Here is a 20,880-nt window from a genome sequence, read left to right on the forward strand (position 1 = left end):
AGCAGGTAATCATATGTTGGTAATCTTGGACTTTTAAGTCCACCTACTGCGTGAATGAAAATTTTCTGTGCACCATAGTAGGTCCGTAGTTACATGCTCTGCATTTCATTTTGTTTGCATCTTTAGGGTCTCTGGCAAGCCTGGCCATTGCTGACCATGTGAAGCTGCTCTTCCCAACCTACTTTCTCTCTTTAATTGATCTCGTTCATTACTATGGTTGTGACTTGTAGACTATGACTCAGTGATAACTAAATATTTTTAAAATTTTAGTTTTTTTTTATCTGAAATATATATGATTATATTGAGCTGTGAACTAAGACTGGTTTGACAGGTGGTAGCTGATTTTTTTGCTAGTATCTTCCACATCAGTGAATTGCGGTGTACTTGACCTTATTTATATTACATATAGTAGTATATAACTGGAAACTTTGGATGAATACAGTAACATTAAATTACACCTAAAAATTCTAAGACCAAATTCATTTTATTCAAATAGAGTTTATTTACTTTCTTACACTCATATTTGACTAGTCACGCAGATAATTTTAAACATTTTTATGAAATTTGAAGTATTACTTCAGACAGCTTTTCTACCAAATAATACACAACCTGATATTAATGTAAAAAAGTTTTTTTATTCATCACTTTTTCTGATAAACAAAACAATAAGAAAAAAAAAGGTTAAACTTTACTAACTTACAATTTTTAAATACCCTTGGATGTTTATACTTATATTATTCCTTCTAGAACTCCTAAAATTATTTTTATGACTTCATGATCACACAGGATGAAGTTAAAAATTCCGAAATAGTCTTTACTTTTGTTGTTGATTTGTTTTAAAGCCCTGTTTTAGGTCTGCTTGAATTTCTTTTCTTCTTTAAGATACAAATGGTGACACTTAAAATAATACTAATAATTACCACAGATCCAACCACTAACAACACCAAGGAAGAAATGTTAATTCCAGAATTAGGATGATTTCCATCAGGACCCGGATTTGGAGGAATGTCATCAGGATTTGCCTGAGGAATAAACAAAGCTACTTGTGCAATGTTGGATACTTTGGATATCAAATTGCTTTTATCCACACTTTGAATGGCAATGAATATGTGGGTTGCATTTTCTCCTGAGATATTTCCTGGTTTAAATGCAAAGTTTTCCTGAGAGTTGGCCTCATTTGGTGACAGATCAGTAGTGTTTATTTGCAGAGCATCATCAAAATTGTCTCTTAGTTTCAAGACATTTTCACTCATTCTTATGATATACTGTTGAACTGAGAAAAAAAAAACATGTAAATCAAGTTTAGAAACTAGAGCATACCATGTTAAATTCCTTTTTTATTAGTTTACCTCAAAAATATTGTTTAGTTATGCCAAGTATATACTCATATCCAAAGCTTTACTAATGTTTTTATATAAGCAAAATTATCATTTTTAAACTTTGCCATTGCTACCCTCTTTGTTTGAAAATGGAACCAGTTAAAATGTGTCATATTTGACAGATTAAAAAATATTCGATTATTGCCCTGGCTGGTGTAGCTCAGTGGATTGAGCACGGGCTTGTGAACCACATGATCACGGTTCGATTCCCAGTCAGGGCACATGCCTGGGTTGCAGGCCAGTTCCCAGCAGGGGACTCATGAAAGGCAACCATACGTTGATGTTTCTTTCCTTCTCTCTTTCCCTTCCCTTCTAATGATAAATAAATAAAATCTTTAAAAATATTTGATTATAAAATTAATATATGACTGAATTATCAATCAAAACTTGTTCTCCTCCCACCCACACTTTTACCAGTGCATTTGCATGTGCATCTTCCACTTAGTCAATGCTGCATAACAGTTCATCCTTACCTTTTCCGACATCCAGATCGTCTCCTGGTGCTGTCCATGTCAGCCTGATCACAGCCCCATCCAGTGTGGCCTCCAGGTCTGTGATTTTACTTGGTGGGTATATGTCAGGCAAGGGAATTGCTGAAATATTTGAAACCACAAATGCACCTCCAGATGCTGTTCTGGTGAAACTCTCCGTGTTTGTTTGAGTAACCTCATCAATTTCAGGTCTTGGTGGATTCTTTTCAATTTTCCCTGCATTAAAAGTTTCCTTGTTTATGATGAGCACAACCTGTTAGTATTTTCAAATTAATTCCCATCCCACTTGTCTTCACCTTTTATATATGTATATGCAGTACATATACTACATATATGTTGGGAACCCCTCTGCCTGGTTTCAGGAGTTGTAACCGCCCCCATGGATAAGGCTGAGTGAGTGACCTTCAGACTGTGAGCCACTAAGGAGACAAAGCTTATCTCCCTGGCAGGAGCACCGCTTCCGCTTCATCCATCTCTGGCCCCCAATGCTTGGTCGGTTAGTCAATGATGGGTAAGACCCCTCAGAGCGGGGGCAACCTAAGCCAGACACGATCACTTGGGAGGCCCTCAAGGAAGGACTCAGGGGGCTGCAGCAAAGAGGGGGTGATAGACCCTCGCCCTCCATGTATTCTAACATAACCTGAGTCCCCATTTCTGCCTGAGAGAAGTGCTTTCTGGCTCTAAACCACTTAAGCCTAAAAGCCTATGACGGGGAGGGTGGTGCATCCCCTTGCTGGCTAAAGCGGATTCCAGGTTTATTGGGCATAAGAAAGAATTCCTAAAGTCCTGTGAAGCCTGCTTTGCTAACAGTGCTTTCATCCATATGATAAAGGTCCGAGCAGGAAATGAGTATGTCTCCCAAAGGTTTTGCAACCCCCTTACCTGACGGACACTGACTCAGATTAAGCCCTCAGATTTCTTTGAAATGTTATCTACTGTTTGATCCCCACCTGATATTGATTGATGAGCTTTACCTGTATTCCTGTGTATTACCAACTTAATAAAAGCCATTGAGGAAGGGGTTCTTGGTCCTTCTCCTGTGAGAGATAGACCACCTCTCCTCCCCAAGCAGATGATGTCTTGATAGTTTTATTTTCATCTGTGGCAGATGGGGGGACTTGAGGGCAAAGTTTCCCCCACACATATAATATATAGTACATAGTGTATATTGTATATATTAAATATAGTATATATAATATATACAAAGAGTGAGGCAAAAGTAAGTTTACAGTTGTGAGTATGTGGAACAAATTTATTCTTGTAGTATTTATTAATTATTGTATTATTTCCCCTGTAACTGTACTTTAGCCCCTCCATATATCTATATAGTCACAGTAACATTTTACTAAGTTTGGTAACAAAGTTATAAGCATCCCTTTGGTGGAAGAATTTGTTTTCTTTAGCATCCTGACTAGGATATTGTAGAATATAAATGGATAACAACTAGGCACCCCCTGAATGGGAATAATGTTATACAATTCAATATATGCTTAAAAAAAGAAATTTCTCTATTTCTCAAATTCTCTTTAAGCTGGGAATAAGCCTGGGGAAATTACTACCAGTTCCCTTCTAAACACTTGTGCCAGGTTCTTCCTTCCTCCCTGTTGCAAGTGCTAAGGAATAAGTACTTCAGGTTATATTCCAGTTGTCAACGGAAAACCCCTAAAAGTCACAAGATAAGAGAATAGACAAGGGAAAATTACCAAGAATTGCATTCTTAATTCTTATCACCACCTTGCTGGGTATGTATTTTCTTTCGACTTAGTAAAAATATTCAAAATAAATGTTTACCTGTTTATGTATCTTTTGTGTAATCTGAAGGATAAATTCTGCCACTGGTTTATGCTTAGGTACGTAACAAATTAGCCTGTTTCCTTTATCCTTAGTTGGAAATCTGGCATGTTATTGTTGCTATAGGTAAGATGCTCCAAATTTATATAATGGCTGACCTTTACTGAATGCTTACTAGATGACAGACATTGTACCACAGCACCGGTTAATTTGAAGGCAAACCCCAGTATGACTGAAACCTTCATTCCAGAAATGGGAAAAGCTATACTTCGAGTTGTAAAATGTTTGAAGCCTTAATCATATCAACTTATGATTATTCCAGCCAGCACTGGGTTTCAGAGATCATGAGTTACTCACCATCCACTACCCAGCCTGGTACATACATGGCTCTGTTGGGCGGCTGCCTTACGTTTCCTGTGACGGTGGTTGCTCCTCCATGCACCCGTACTTTTAAGCTGTATCTGCCATTTCCTGAGTAAGCTGTAAAATATCTGGAGTAGATGCCATCATTCTTAAAAATATCAGCACCTTGTTGTAGAAATTAAGAAGTAAATTATTAGTGTAAAGAAAAAGAGACATGTATTCATTTTTAGAGTCAAGCACGTGGCCTTTGTAAGCCTATCACCTAGATTGGGCTCCTCATTTTGTGATTGACCCCCTGGGGGAATATTTCCATTATACTCTATCAACCAGTATATTGTTAAATTGATATCCTTGAGTTATGATCTATAGATTTGCATATAACATGTATAATATTATATATTACTTTGTAATATACATATTACACAAATATACACACTGATACTGACGTGTGCATAATAAATACCTTCACTTTATCAACTTATATGCAGGTTATTGTAGTACTTTTAGGATTTCTCAGCCAAGTGGTTGCTTTGCAGCTCTTACTTATCTAAACACAGTCAGATCAGATCTGATCTCTGTTCAGATCATAAGGATCTCCACTAAAGAAAAAGTATATTAGCATAAGACTTAATTCTCACTATAATCACCTATAAATTACTTGTTTTGACATAATCTTCTACTACTTCCTGTTTTTAAACCCTTGCTTCTTGCTCTCTGATCCATGAACTTCCTGGTCTGATAGTGGAAAGCCCCATCTATTATTAGAATAAACTATTGGGGAAGTTTAGGAGAACTATATCATAAGTATATTTCTTGGTATTACAAGTAGTGAATTTATTCGCTAAATTGCAAACACATTCCTCAGGGCATTTAACAGTCTAAGACAGAAGTTCTTAAAAAAAGGTCCTTGGACCCACAGCATCTGCATCTCTCTGGATTGTATTAGAAATGCAAATTTCTTAGACTTCCTGGGGAAAGGCCCAGCATCCTGGGTTATAACAAGACCCCCCAGGTGGTCCCTTTGTTAGCTGAAGTTTAAAACCCCTGCTTCAAGTCATTGATAATGACCAACACATACTTAGGGAAAGGCATTCCAAATTAGCTGAGTAACCAACCACCTGGTAAAACCTTGTGAAATCACAAGATCCCCGAAAGTTTTAATGTAGCATGGAAGGGGTAGGGGAAAAGGAAGAATTAGAGGAGAGTTGAGGAAAATACCGTCATATCAGGTGAAGTCACTGAGGTGAACCAAAGAATAATTTTACCTTCTAAGTTTTTCATAGGGCCAACTCTTGCTGATGATAGGATTATAAGTTGACGGAATTAATACTGATATGATACTGATAGATATGATACTGATAGAAATTCTGTGATAATTTAGATGTCTCTCAGACTAGTTTTTCCCTTGCTCACTGACCTCTCGAAAGAAGGTTCAGTTCCCAGAATAACCCAGAGTCTGTGAAAAAGGTCTTTAAGCACCACTCATTCACAGAGACCATGGAGACAGCGTGGCCAGTGCTGTGTCTTGTTTCCTGCCAGTCAGACCCAGATCCAATGCCCTCATGGTGACCCCTCCTCTCTTGTGGCAGTTCTCCCTGCCCTTGGGCCTCAGTTTCCAGGATTATATTTGCAGTTTGGGAATTACTCTTGCCCATCCTTCCTACTTTGCTGGTTGCCCAGATTCTACCACTTAAGCACTATGGCTGCTGAGCTTCACTCTCATCGGCCAGACTTGGTGATGTGCCCCTAAGAAACACTTGTTCAAAATTCTTGATGCCGTCCTCAGTTTCTTGGATGAGACCTTCCTATTTGGTGATAGACATTGATAGTCTCAATGACAAACAATAACGCTGACAAATGACATTTATGGAGTGTTACTATGTACAAGATATTTGCTAATCACTTTGTAGGTTTTACCTAGATAGAATTTCCTGCTGGTCCTGCTTTTTTTCCATAATCCACATCATTTCTCTTGGTGTCTCTCACTCCCCAACACTGCCACTGGGCCCATAGCATATCCTGAGTTATGAAAATATAAGCTTATTCTTTAAAAAAACTTGTAAGTTACCTGCACCATTATCCAAAAGTTCTAAAACTTCTGTTTTTCCAACATTTGATTCGATGAATGCAGTCACGTTGGCTCCAAGAATGGGTATATTCCCTTGTAGAATTTCTGCATAAACAATCATTGGGCTGGGGAAGCTGTTTGTGTCTTTATTCATTTTAGCATTCACTGTGATTGGAGGCACAGAAGAATTTGCTGCTTGAGAATTAACTGTTATAGTTAATGTTTCTGGTTTTGTTTTGGCTTGAATACTGTAAGTCCAAACACCCGCCTAAAAATTCAATGGAAATATAGTAAGTATCCAAGATCAAACTATTTTCTGCATTTCTGTGATTCAACTCTAAAATAAATCTTAGAAATTTGTTGCAGAATGAACAGGGTTTTGAGATTTTTTTGAGGCTTTTTTGAAGTAAAAGGATGAAAGTTGAGGTGATTTGGACAAGGCATCCTGGCTATTGTCATGCATGGTGTCCAAAGTTTGTGAGATTTTAGCTGGGGAAAATAAGTTTTAGAAAGTTTGCTGTGGTTTTGGCCTTATTTTTTGACCTCAGATTTCATAGATTCTATAATTTTGTAGTGCTAATAAGAAATGACTATCCACACACCAAGTTTCACAGACTCCCTGCATTGCCTCCTCAAGGTTATTCTTAGTTTACCTACATTTCCCCCTTGTCTTCCTTCCTTTTAATGTTTAAGTTCTTTCCTCCTTTTCCTGCCCCCATAATTTTCAGGACCATATCAGCATAGAAAGTACATTATATTTTATCTTAATTTGGAAGATAACACAAGTATTGGTACTCATATTTATGATATTAAACAATGTATTTTAAGCTATGAAACAGATTTGTGTGGGAACCAAAAAGCTCATTGCTTACCTTTGCAGTTCCTGGAATCCTGAGATAGGCCATTTTGGAGCCCTGATCCTCTATGAAATTTCCCATTGGTGTTCCAGTGGGATCCCAGAGAGAAATAATGGGATACTGTCCTTTCCACGTGATGAGAAAAAATGTGTCCTTTCCCACAGTGCTATCAATGATTACAGTTCCATTCATCCAAATATCATTGAGTGTTAATCCCTTACTTTCAAGCTATATAAATATATATATATTTAAAATTAGTGACTGGAGAGAAGAGTCATTTTATTCTTTATTCTTTTTAAAACATAGCTTTTACTTTCCAGCCTGATGTGAGAACAAGCTTATGTAGGCCATACCTCCTTAGGCTTGTGATCTCTCTGAAAGCTGATTGGGCTGTGACAGTTGTTAGGTAGAAAGTACGGAAACATAGGGTCTGAGGAAAGGACGGAATGTAATAAAAGCATTAGAATAGGAGAATGTGTTTTACAGTTGGAGACATGGCCATATTATTTTTCTCAATTATTTTGTAAACGCCCACCTGAGACTTTAGCATTAAAGGGTGCTAAAAGTCAAAGAAGGATTGCTGTAGGATGTATGTGTGTGTATGTGTGTGTGTGAGAGTTACCCTCAGTTTACCCAACTTCTTGATGACCTAAAAGAAAAGACTTATTGATGGTGGCTACAATATTTGAGTAGAGACTCAGTAATGCCAGGACTAGCAAATCCTGGGACAAGCACTCATGGATATTTTTCTGGTGTGAAATCTTCAAATAATTTTTCACACATTTAAGAGTGAGTAACCCTTGATAATAAACAAGCCCAAGAGGAGTGTGAAGAGGGCAAAATGATTATGAAGGTTGGAATCTTGAGAAGCAAATGTTAGAATCTTTGTCTGAGAGGAGCCTCAAGAAAAGTTTTTCAAGTCTTTGTGGATGGCTCTTAGTCAAGTACAGCAACTTTATCTACTGACCAAGAAGGTGCTTTCCATAGGTGTGTCATTTCAGAAAATGATGGAGAATTTCACTTCTATTCCAACCCAGTCTTAAACCAGATATACCTCTATATGAGTGCCGAGAGAAGAGAGTCAATTGTACCATTGAAACATCATTGCGCTGACAGAAATCGCAGTCCTATGTTAAGTAGATATGTCTTTGAGTGAACAAAGTGTTATTATCAAGTTACATCTGAAAGTGAGTGACTTTTTTTAGACTCTCCACTAGGAAAGTGTAGGAAAGTTAGAAGCCTTTGGCTACATAGTAGTAGGGAAAAATAACTGAGTAGAGAGTGAGACACACCCTCTCCTCAGTATTCTGGCTGCCAAACAAACCCCACTCTTTGGGGTCTTAAGTGAGGGGAACAAAACATTTCTGCCCCTTCCATACAGTTTATGAAGTCCATTTTTTAAACTTTGGGCACTTTCTATATGCAAATGTCTCTTTTATGGCTGAATTTCCACATCCTGCTCTTATATTTAAAATTCCTTTGGAATATTCTATTTTAATGTCCCACTATCCACTAAAAATCATTAAATTTTAAACAGAACACAAAACAATATCTTCAAAATCAATTTTTTCTCTTATCAATTTTAAACAGTAGTAGCATTGTTTCATAGGACGACCAGATTGAAACACTCAGAAATTAGTTTTATTCTCCTTCAGTTTATTCTCCATACACTGCCAAACTAGATCCCAGACCACTATTTAATCTGTTTGCAATGTAAAGCTACAAATCAGATCTCTACATCAATTTGCACATAGAATTCTCATCCTGCATCCTATAATGTATGTGATTTTCATTGTTGGGGACTAGAGGAAAATAGGTTTTTTAGGTGATCATGTCAAGCTTTAATGTAGGTAGTGATCTAATGAATGGGAAGATGGAGGACAAGTCTTCACATACGGCAGACTTGGTGGGAATGGATACAGATAAAAACAGAATTTTGGAAAAAACACTGTCAAGGAAATAGACTGTGTTGACATTTCACGTGGGCCGTAAATAAAGAATCAAAGGTTAGTCCAAGATTTTGAATCTAATAACAGAAAATGAGGGTGTTATTTAAACATGGATGAATAAAGAAGTTGAGTTCAGAGGAGAATAAAATAGAAAGCCAGTGAAAAGAGTGGTCAAAGGCATGAAAGGAAACCCTAAATTTGTAGATATGTAATGATTATTCATTCTATTTATTCAGATAAATTTCTTTCCAAGATACTTTTCTTCCAATTCCAAACCAAGTTCTTGAATTAATTTATCTAATTTAAATTTATTTCACAACATTGAAGGGTGTGAGAAATCTTAGAAGTATGGTTATTTTTTAAGCATTCACAGAAAAGTGGATGCTATATTATGGGACGAAGTCTATTTTTTAATGAAAAAGTTTAACCTTATGATGTTATCCTGTAACCAAAATCTATGTGAAAAGAAAAAGAAAAAAAATGTCTGTTATTTTACTACTTACTTCACTATTTTACTATTTAATTTGGCCATATCTAAAGAATAATTTCTATTTCATACTTAAGTTTTGATTTAATTAACAACTTACTTTGTGAAATATAGAGAACTCAAAACTTGTAACAACCAAGTTATTTTTCTTGTTTATGGCTAAATGCAGACACAAAAACTTGAGGAATAGGAACTCAGACCTGAAGAGACTTCTGGGAAGGGGCCGTGTTTCCTGACGCAAGGGTCCCAAAAGCATCAATGAGGCCGTTGTTCACGGTGCTATCTGAGGCAAGAAAATGGCTTCCTCCTAAAATGTGAATACATTAACTAGGCTGATTTTTAATAAGTACTTACCACAATTTAGTTAGTGATTTTAAGGTAACAGTAAACAAACCAATAGTCTTAGTATATATTATTAAAATACAACCAAACCAGATAGAGGTAAAGAATAACAGAAATATTAACTTAAAAATGCCCTAACCAGAAAGTGTAAGCTACCTTTATACTTCACTTATAGAAATCTCAGCTGGTTGAAATGCATTAAATAATCATAGAATATAAAGAAAAGATGTTATAATTCCATATATTAAAGCTCTCAGACTTCACACAGTCCCTTCGAAGAATTACTCATTTTTATTTTATGATACAGTTCTTAACAGTGTTGGCTTTGAGATTTTCCAGCCACAGCGGATCAGAATCAGAGAACTAGGGTGGTTAAAGGGCTGCTATATTGAGGTCACCTGACCATAGCTGGTAATGAGGGGGGAGAAACACAGTAAGCAATGGAGACAAGTGTCCAACAGGAGTACTTTTGGGGGGCTAATTGGGACAGAAATAAAGTTTACAAAGGCCATGGAAGCACTTTGAAACTATGTGAGTTTATACAACTAAGCATTTAAAAAACAAGTGTATATTTGGTAACATTAGAAGCCAACTCAATATAGAGGGTGGGGCAAAAGTAGGTTTACAACTGTCCATATGGAAAATAATATAATAATTGATAAATAATAATACAGAAATAAATTCTATGTTTCAGATACTCCCAATTGTAAATCTACTTTTGCCCTACCCGGTAATAATTGATATCATAAAGTTTTAAATTGTATATTCTCTTAAGAAGGCACTGAAACCATGTAATCCATTTTTACCACACATCTCAGTATCTAAGATAATAGCTAACAGAGTAAATTTTTATCTAGAACCTTCTTTGCTATTTTGATCTGATCAGCCTGAGCCTCTGTTAATCCTATTTCCCACCTACACCTGCAGCCTAAGTAAACTTTTGTCTCAGGGGTTTCTTACCATCCTCCACGTGCCCTGCATCCTCATCACAACAAGACTTTTTTACTCGTGACTTGATCGTCTTTTCTACCCTTTTTCCTCCAGAGAAATTCAACGTCTTGTTCAAGGTCCAGCTCAGAAGTCACCTGGCCTCTCATGCCTTCTTTCCCTGACTTATACAACCCTGGGAGAATTAATGGCTTTCTCTGCTCACATAGTGCTTGCCTCATATATAGTCCCCCTGTTATGGAGGAATATTATCTGAATATGCTCTCTGATTGGTAGATTTATTTGTCACTCTAGCCAGCTGGACTCTGAGCACCTTGAAAACAGAGATCAGGTGTGGTTTAACTGTGGTCCCTAGCTCCTGGCACAATGCCTTCAGAGCTCAAAAGAAGTTAAGTTGTCAGTTTCTACACTTATGCACTGTTATTAAAGGACTGGAATATGAAGGGCATATTTTACCTGTGATAAGGCTCATCTCTGTGACTGCTGCATCAGCAGATGGCCCCAAAGCAATTGAATGAATGATGGCTCCACTTTTTGACACTTCATCAATACAATTTTTTGCACTGCTATCTTCCCCGTCGGTCAGCAGCACTATTTCAGATCCATCTGTTTGGGAGACCCTTTTTCTAATTACCTAATCAAAGCATAATTACAAAATATTCCTAGGTGAAGTAGACTTATGGGAAATTAGAAAAAGATGTACAGAGAAAATAAATAAAAATGTGCAGAAAAAAAGAGATAGCTTCTATTTTCAAATTATAGAATCTGCAATCAACAACCTCCAAGGGAAGTTAAACGTGACTGTATTTTCTGTCCATCTGCTATAGAGAATATTTGCTCGAGTGAAGTTATGTGGTAGCAGGGTTTTGGAAGATCCTACTTGGGTTAAATAACAATTACATCTCAGTCTGGGAAAGTCAGGTCAACCAGGCACTAAAAATGTAATTGTGGAGTAGCATTAAATATTTCTCATTTCTTTGACTAGACCTTGCTCTGACAAGCCTTCAGTATATAAAATCTGTTGCATAGATAGCTAAACACATTATGAAACCACTTGAACATTAAAAAAATCTTAATGGTTTCAAATTGGGGAACCCCCAGTATGCTTATAGCGAAAGGATATAGAAAGTTCTAAGCAGGCGCAGGTTAGGGATCTTGTTATATAACTTTTATTTTACATCTAAAAGTAACGAGCACAAAACTAAGTATATTGGTGGTGCTCAGAGAATATATGGATTATGTTTACTGAGCTGGAATTCTGTGTGTGACATGAACCCTTTTCCTACAAAGCCAAACACTTTACACATATTTCTGAATCTAGTCTCCTGTAAAAAAGGAGAAGAGCATTTGCCACAGGATAGCAATTATATTTTATCTTCTCTGACAGGTTTAATTGGTAGTGGCTTCCTGGTATACCACTTGGAGAAATTCAGTGCAGGCCAAGCGGAAACACGGACAGGTTTTTCAGTGACTTCCATGCGTTAAAGTGGAGGTGTGTAGATTTGCAAGAAAGGGTTTGCTGTGTGAAAATCCCTAACAAACTGAGAAATGGGAAAGGCTTTTATATATTTACTGAATCACCACCACATTCTCCCTACACATTTCATTGCGAAATGAAGAGCCAAAGATGAAGCAGATTTCTCTTTTCTTCACCATTTCCTTTCTTGTGTTAGTTATTCACTAAGCACTTAATATGTGTTAGTCACTGTTTGGGCTTCTGGGGATTCAACAGCACTACATGGCTCCTGCATTCCTGGCAAGGATGGAATGAAATTGAAAAATATTTACTGAATCATCAGAGAAATGTGAATTAAAACCACAGTGAGATACCATCTCACACCTGTCAGAATGGCCATCATCTATACATCAACAAACAACAAGTGATGGTGAGGATGTGGACAAAGGGGAACCCTTTTGCACTGTTGGGGGGAATGCAGACTGATGCAGCCACTGTGGAAAGCAGTTTGGAGATAACCCCAAAAACTAAAATTTAATTTGCCTTTTGACCCAGTGATCCCACGTATGGAAATATATCTAAAGGAACCAAAAACACTGATTCAAAAAAATATAAGTACCCCCGCGTTCATTGCAGCATTGTTTACAATTGTCAAGACATGGAAACAGCCCAAGGGTCCATCAATATATGACTGGATAAAATAACTGTAGGACCTTTGCACAATGGAATACCACTTCACCATAAAAAAGAAGAAAATTTTACCTTTGCAACAGTATGGATAAACCTGGAGAACATATGCTAAGTGGAATAAGCCAGTCAGAGAAAGACAAATCCCATATGAAATCCCATTTCACTCATATGTGGAATCTAATGAACAAACTGAACTAACAAATGACATAGAGACAGACTCATAGATGGAGAGCAGGATGACAGCTACTGGGGAGGAGGAGGTTAGAGGGAGGAGGGATGGAACAAAAAAGGAAAAGGAATCATGGACACGGACAACAGTGTGGTGGTTACTGGGGAGAGTAGAATATAAGAAGACTAAAAAGTAATATAAAAATACAGTAAAGATTAAATTAAAAATATTTATTGAGATAGAGATGAGGGACTGAGGAGATAAAAGATTAGTGGCAAAGAGAATGTATTGTGTAGTTCAAGAGAAACAACACAGTGTTACAGTGCTACACTCTCTGAAACACTTGCTGAGTGTTAAATGTATTTTATATGTGGAATTCAAGTCCAAGCCCCCAGTCTGTCCCTGGCCCACTATCCTACTACTGCTCTTACTCCCTACAGTTTATTTTATGCAGGGCAGCCAGAGTCATCTTAAAACATGAATTGATGATCAATCTCTGATACTTAAAATCCTTCAGTAACTTTCTGTTGTGCTTAAAATAAAATAAAAGCCTCTTATATTTTTTAAGCTTTGAAATATCTAGCCATTATCTACCTGCCAACTACATTTTGCACCCCCTCATTTGTAAAACTCCAGTGCCAGTAGCTTTATAAATTCATAGAATAATCCAGTTCTTTTCTTAAGGGACTTTACACTTTCCTCTCTGCCTGAACCAATGGCTCTTTCTCATCCTTCAAATCATAGCTTAATGGTTACCCTTCAGAGAGGGTCTCAGTGGCCTCTCCACATAAAGTAGGCAGTGCCCCTGCTTTCCCAGTTACTCTATCTCATCACTCTGTGTGGTTTCCTTACAACACCATCTTCACAACCTACCATTATTGTTTTTTTAAATATAGTTTATTGATTATACCATTACAGTTGTTCTATTCCCCCCTTCATTCCCCTCCACCCACACACTCCCCCCCCACCCTTCTCCCCCCTTAGTTTATAACCACGTGTCTCAACTTCTTTAGATTCTATATTTCCCCCGCTATTCTTGCCCTCCCCCCTATCTATTTTCTACCTACCATCTGTGCTATTTTCTGTGCCTTCTCCCCCCTTCTCCTCCTCCCACCCCCCTGTTGCTAACCCTCCATGTGTTCTTCATTTCTATGGTTCCACTCCTGATATAGCTGTCCTCTTGGTTTGCTTTTGTTTTAGGTGTGGTTGTTAATAACTGTGTGTTTGCTGTCCTTTCACTGTTGATATTTTTCATCATCTCTTTCTTATATAAGTCCCTTTAGCATTTCATATAATAAGGGCTTGGTGATGATGAACTCCTTGAACTTGACCTTATCTGAGAAGCACTTTATCTGTCCTTCCATTCTAAATGAAAGTTTTGCTGGATAAAGCAATCTTGGCTGTAAGTCTTTGGATTTCATGACTTGGAATACTTCTTTCCAGCCCCTTCTTGCCTGGAAGGTCTCTTTTGAGAAATCAGCTGACAGTCTGATGGGTACTCCTTTGTAGGTGACTGTCCCTTTATCCCTTGCTGCTTCTAGGATTCTCTCCTTCATTTTAGTCTTGGCTAATGTAATTATGATGTGCCTTGGTGTGTTCCTTCTTGGGTCCAACTTCTTTGGCACTCTCTGAGCTTCCTGGATTTCCTGGAAGTCTATTTCCTTTGCCAGACTGGGGAAGTTCTCCTTTATTATTTGTTCAAATACATTTTCCACTCGTGGCTGTTTCTTTCCCCCTTCTGGTACCCCTATAATCCGGATGTTGGAACGTTTAAAGATGTCCTGGAGGTTCCTAAGCCTCTCCTCATTTTTTTGAATTCTTGTTTCTTTACTATTTTCTGGTTGGATGTTTCGTTCTTCCTTCTGGTCCACTCCCTTGATTTGAGTCCCATTTTCCTTTCCATCGCTATTGGTTTCCTGGACATCTCCCTTCATTTCAATTAGTTTAGCCTTCATATGTTCCTCTAATTTGTGACTAAGTTCCTCTAATTTGTGACTGTACTCTACCAATTCTGTGAGCATCCTGATAAATAGTGTTTTAAATTGGGCTTCTGAGAGGCTGGCAATCTGTTGGTCGCTTAGAGTTATGGGCTCTGGGACTTTGAGTTCTTGCACCATCTTTTGGGCTGTTCGTGCCTGTTAAGTAGCAGGAACGGAGCCCTAGGTTTTCACCAGAACAGGGCAACTAAGTTGCTGGGTTGTGATGTTGTATGTGGGGGCGGGGTCAAAGAGGGACAATGGCTTCCCTCCGGTGCCTGCCTCTGCGACCCCCACCAGCACCGCAGCCACCACCGTCACCAGGGCCACGCGCCCCGCTCCACGGCACTCGAGTGTGCCACCGCTGTCAGACCTCCACCACTGGGTTCGCCCCCTGGGGCCTGCGTGGTCCGTCTCACTGCGCACGAATGTGCGACCTTGGTCAGTCTGCCCCGCACCCCGACTAGGTCCGGGCTGCCTGCGCTCCTAGGTCTGTCCTTCCCGACCCTGCTCCGCTGCTGGCTCTGCCTCTCTTACCGTCCCGTTGAACGGTTCGTAGCTGACGGACTTCCGTATAATTCGGTTTTCTGGTCTCTGGGTGTATCTTAGTTCTCCAAAACTTTTGTTGTATCCAAACTTGGTTGTGGGAGAAGGCACAGTGTTTCCACCTATGCCTCCATCTTGGCAGAAGTCCTACCATTATTGTTTTCATTCATTTATTTATTTATGTACTTTTCAGTTTCTTACTGAAATCACATGTACCCCAAGAACAGAGAAGCTTTGCTTGGCACATAAGTATATGTTGAATAAATTATATGTTTGCCTCCTACTTCCTACAATAAATATATCTCGAATAAATTAAAACATGAAAAACCCTATGTACTAGCTTTTATTACCCCACTTTACCATGAGGTGATTGATGACTTCAGAGATGAAGAATCATGCTTAGTGCCACAGAGCTAGTAAGTGACAACTGGAGTTTTAACCTAGGACTTCATGCTAGAAAGCTACACTAAAATGTGATACAGTTGATAAATGAGAGAGATTTAATAGTTTGGGGAACAACAGAAAATGCTACAAGAAGCGAGGGTTTCGAATAATTGGTAGAATGTTAGCTCGTGAAGATGGAAAGAAGGAAGGTCTTAGGCAGAGGAATTGCCTGGGTGAGAAAGTACAGAGGCTGTTAGTACGTGGTGGGTTTGGACAACAATGTGCATGGTAAATTGGTTACAGCATAGAGCTGAAAGGGAGAAATGAGAAAAAAGGCTGGAAAGAGAGATGAGAGCAGCTTTACTGAGGGAGTAAGAGACTTTTGAATAACATCAACCTGAAGAATTCAGACTTAATTTTATTGACTGTGAAGGGAGAGTGGAGATTTCTGAGCAGGAAAATGACACATTTGACATTAATTATAAGCTCAAGATGAAAATTTGGAAAAAATAAGATTTACGATAATAGATGTGAATTATATATTTACTATGTAATATAATTGTTCTTGTATGTGAATAGATTTCATTTAATTTCCATATTTTCCTATGAGGTAGATATTTTTATGTGACCATATCTTATAGATAAGACATTGAGATACTAAAAACGTTGCCTAAGATTACATAGTTGGGAAATAGCAGTCAGTACTATCATGTCAGAACTCATGTTCTCACCTGTGTTCCTTACTCCATGTAACAGTCCCTGCTACATCCGCTTTAATAGGTAAGCGTCTTGTCGTCCTACCTGAATGTCATAGAAACTAAAATGGGGATTGGCCCAGGGTAGAATCATACCATATAGCTTGTTTCATTGTCTTAAATGTTGATGACTTTTGCTGCTCAACGCACTTACTTATTTAGCTAACATTTATTGAGCACTGATTATTGCAAGGGAAAAAAACAAAACAAAAGACACACACACACACACACACACACAACAAACAAAGAAACAAACAAAAAAACATGTCCCTGACTTCATTGGACTTACAACTCAGTGGCATTTATATAGTACTATATTTACCCATCAGTTTATCCACTGATTCACTGATCCATTAAGAAAATCAAGTGCATTAGTTATGCCAAAATTAGTGAGCAAGTATGTGCAGCAGCGCTAATAGAAAATAGTCCTAATAATAAAAAACCGAACAGCGCTGGCTGATGCCACTTAGGTTGTGGGGTGTTGCACTGCGGAGGTGGCTCTTCCAGTTCCCGGTCAGGACACAGGCCTGGGTTGTGGGTCAGAGACAGGGTGGGGTGCATGGGAGAGGCAACTGATGTTTTCTCGCACATCAATGTTTCTCTCCCTTTCTTTCTCCCTCCTCTCCCTTCTCATTAAAAATAAGTAAAAAAATTTTTTTAAAAGTCAAACTATAGACGCAGTATGAATTTCACCTGAAATGCTGATTGAATTCCAGCACAGATGGAAGTTCCCCCATCAGCTGCTGTAGGCAAGAGTTTCGAGAGCGTTTCTCTTTCCTTGGTGCTTATTATTTGGATCAGCTCACTTGTAATGTAGGCAGTGCTATCAAAGTGCACCATCCCCACCCAGGTTCCATTCCCAATAATCTGCAGCAGGAATTTTGCGGCTTGATTCATTCGATTTAGGCGATCAGAACTCTGAATGAACAAGGACAAGAAAAACAACCAAGTGGTTTTGACAGGAAAATAATAGCAGTTTACACAAAGTAAGTAAACAGAGCTATTAAGAATCTTGTATTATTAGTCATTTCCATTATTAGTAATTGGTATTATTAAAAAACAATTTTAAATTGATAATATTTAAAAATATAGTTATGTACATTATGAAAATATATAGTATAGTAGTACGTAGTAAAGAACACAGGCTTTTAACTAGCAGTGATTCTTGACTACTTAGCTCCCAAAATACAGGTGCAGGTTCAGGGGTTGGGTTGGAATTGCAGGGTGATGATTCGCACCTTAGAGACTTCCTAATTACTGCTGCTGTATGAAGATGAAACCACTTCCAAGGTCCCACAGTATCAAACCAGACTATCAGGATTCCATCTAGAGACCGAAATTTCCCCATCCACGGGAGACTAAACAATTCAAAAGTTAAAACCTTTTTGACCTGCAGCTAAATTCTGAGAGACCCTGATCCTACCTCTTCTTCTAATCTCTCCCCACCATTTCTCCACCAGTGAATTAATTGGAATTGGTTCTCTGGGAACCCATTAAGACTCATATCCCTCTTACCTAGTGAATGCCCAAATGTAAATCTCTTCAGACATTTTTGTCTTTTCCAGTCCCTCAACACCAACTTATCTGTAGTACCTCCCCTTAACACACACCCAAATTCCCTTCTGAACTCCCTAGATCCAGATCAGAGTGAGAGACTTCTACATCCCCATCTTTGAGGGCTCTCTCTGTCACTTCGTTTTACCTTTAAACCTGCCTCTTTCATCTCTCCCCAGTGACACTCCCTAGAACATTTCTATGCACTGATGTTTAGTACTGATGCTCTTCTGAAACCCTGTGCTATTGTGGATTATTCTCTGCCCTTTTCAGTAACCACACAATCCCCCATTTGTCGAATATATTGTTTCTGATCTTTAGCATGCTCAGTTCCCCCTCAAATGTGCCATCCTTCTTGGATGCCTTCTCACGTTATGTCTGCTCTTTTGTAGGCCATTTATTGCAATGATTATTTATTGAGCACCTATATGTGGTAAATCTCACTTGAGGCAAAAGGGAGACAAAGATGAGTAAGGCATGGTTTCAGGTACTAGAGGACTGGTTCCTAGAGGATATGGTTCCAAGTACTAGAGGGGTGTCTCATCTAGTGGGAGAGAAATGCGTGATTTCAATATATATACAGTGGCAGAGGCTTGTACGGTTCATTGTGGGAGACCAGCAGAGGGCCTTCAGCCCATCCTGGAAGACCAGTCCTTCTCCTGGAGGAGCTGGATGCCTGCACCAAATTTTGAAGGGAAAGTATGTGTTGACCAAGTAATGTGGAAGGGAAAGTTTTCTCGATGCAACTGTGAACACTGTGAGGTTATGGATCTCTATTGCTAGAGCCTAGCATTGTGCCATTTACTGAATGATAGTGGAAGGAATGAGTGGCTAAATCTGACCATATTTTCCTTATGGTGAAGCTTTTTGTTTGTATCTTTGATTGTTCAGAGGTCCTTTATATAGATGATAAAGCAGATTGACTCTGAAAGTTCAGCAATCCACTTTGTCCTCATGTCTGTCAAGTATTTCCAGTAGGTAAAGGGGGCCGATGAGAAAATACTTTAATATTTCAATCTATGTTCTGGTCTTCTAACTAAATCTTTACTAATGGGCCTAAACTAAAAGTCCTCCTAAGTAAACCCTCCATTTTCTGGAAGAAAAGAAAGAGACCCTCAGGTTAGGACTTTTAAATTCTCTTGCTGTCCTTTTTTCATTACAATAGTCAATGCCCATTCTAGGTCCTGATCCCAGGACATGATGGGACTTACACCACCGTGCAGTTTAACAACCCAGGTGAAGGCAGTGTTCTCAGTGTTCTTAGACATTCACTCCCCCTGCCCACTAGTCACTATATCTAGGAAAAATGGGCCCATGAACTTACCGCCATGCTTCCAGACTTATCAAGAACTAAGCATATGGTTCTTTCTCTGATCTGCAGCAATGAGAAGACAGGCGAAGAGGGTGATCCCGCCATAGGCGTGGAGTTTTTTATGTCCTCAGAATTGCTAATTACCTCCCAGGTGCTTCTGTAATCACACTTTTCATTTTGTAGACTTGGAGCTTCATGGTTGTGGCTTTTTTCATCACAGAATTCAACAACCTAAAAGGTTAATAAAATGAAAATAATAAGTTTTATATATAATGCATTTAAATTTTTGACTAAAAATACAATAAAAATAAAAAAATCTGCTGTGCAAATATGCTATTTAATGAAATATGATTCATTGAGGAATCATATAATAAATAGTAAGGCAGATTTTCAATAATAGTAATAATAAGTAATTGAGTGCTTACTATGTGCCAATCAATGTTCAAATAATTCTATATCAATACATCTAATTGTTCAGGTCACCTGCATAGGCATTTTGCAAAGAGGATAACATGTACTTGGATTATAAATATACAATATGAAGTATGACATACTTACAGAATCAATACCTTGCATAAACATTATGGATGACTTTTCAGTTTGATATTTATCAAGGAAGAACTGACAATCTTTTTCAAACAGTTTTGTCTTAGAATCAATTCTGCATCTATTAAGTATACAACTGTTTCCTTGACACTTATAAACTCTATTCATCCCAGTAACACCTTTGGAACACCTGAAAATAGATGACAGTTAATCTTTGAGGCAACCTAACCATTAGCATTTTTTGAAAATCTTGTGTTTCTCTATCGAGGCTTTTATTTTTATTTGAAAGCAAAGTTTAAGGATTTCTACCAGAGCCATTTTCCAAGAAATTTCAGAGGGAAATTTCAAGTGGTATCTCCAGCGTACTCAGTGACTCAGTTATCTGCTGAGATTAGGGTTGCTGCTGCCCTGCTTACACGAATGGCTGGAGGCTCCCCTTTTCCTAACAGCTCTCCTGGCAGCCTTGTGGTAGTAGATGCCTTGCAGGCATCTACTTGTGAAACCACTTACTCTTGGTACCACCTGAGCTTGTTCTCCATAGATTGTTTTCCAAGAAGATATCTCCAAAAGAATGTCATGTGGAATAACTACAAGTGTTTTGATTAGTCAGGGAGCATTTTTATCCAAAGTGAAATATGGCCTGAAGGAAAGGCTGAGGTACTACCTCGGACAGTGCAGAATAGTGGAGCCATTTTAGACATATGTTTTATTGCATAGAATTGCAATTATGCCCATATTGAATGGGATATAACAAACATGCTGGAAAGTGAATATATCCCATCTTTTCGATGTGTTTCCAGTCCATATTTAAGAAACA

The 20,880-nt window shown here is 38.3% G+C and overlaps 1 protein-coding gene across 1 annotated transcript in view; it reads right to left on the reverse strand.

The window, feature by feature from the left end:
• Nucleotides 1-509: 509 nt before the first annotated feature.
• Nucleotides 510-20,880, reverse strand: part of CLCA4 (chloride channel accessory 4) — a 34,490-nt gene continuing 14,119 nt past the window's right edge. The window contains exons 5-14 of the mRNA XM_037060927.1: nucleotides 20,076-20,253; nucleotides 19,530-19,748; nucleotides 17,345-17,569; nucleotides 11,132-11,309; nucleotides 9,586-9,692; nucleotides 6,965-7,177; nucleotides 6,093-6,360; nucleotides 4,019-4,189; nucleotides 1,853-2,086; nucleotides 510-1,273 (exon numbers count right to left, since the gene is read on the reverse strand). Coding sequence (XP_036916822.1) covers nucleotides 837-1,273; nucleotides 1,853-2,086; nucleotides 4,019-4,189; nucleotides 6,093-6,360; nucleotides 6,965-7,177; nucleotides 9,586-9,692; nucleotides 11,132-11,309; nucleotides 17,345-17,569; nucleotides 19,530-19,748; nucleotides 20,076-20,253 — 2,230 coding nt within the window. The 3' untranslated portion in view covers nucleotides 510-836. The remainder of the gene's footprint in view (nucleotides 1,274-1,852; nucleotides 2,087-4,018; nucleotides 4,190-6,092; nucleotides 6,361-6,964; nucleotides 7,178-9,585; nucleotides 9,693-11,131; nucleotides 11,310-17,344; nucleotides 17,570-19,529; nucleotides 19,749-20,075; nucleotides 20,254-20,880) is intronic.

Source organism: Sturnira hondurensis, unplaced genomic scaffold (assembly GCF_014824575.4).
Source record: "Sturnira hondurensis isolate 20B ecotype Veracruz unplaced genomic scaffold, ASM1482457v3 Scaffold0013063, whole genome shotgun sequence".
Classification (NCBI taxonomy): Eukaryota; Metazoa; Chordata; class Mammalia; order Chiroptera; family Phyllostomidae; genus Sturnira; species Sturnira hondurensis.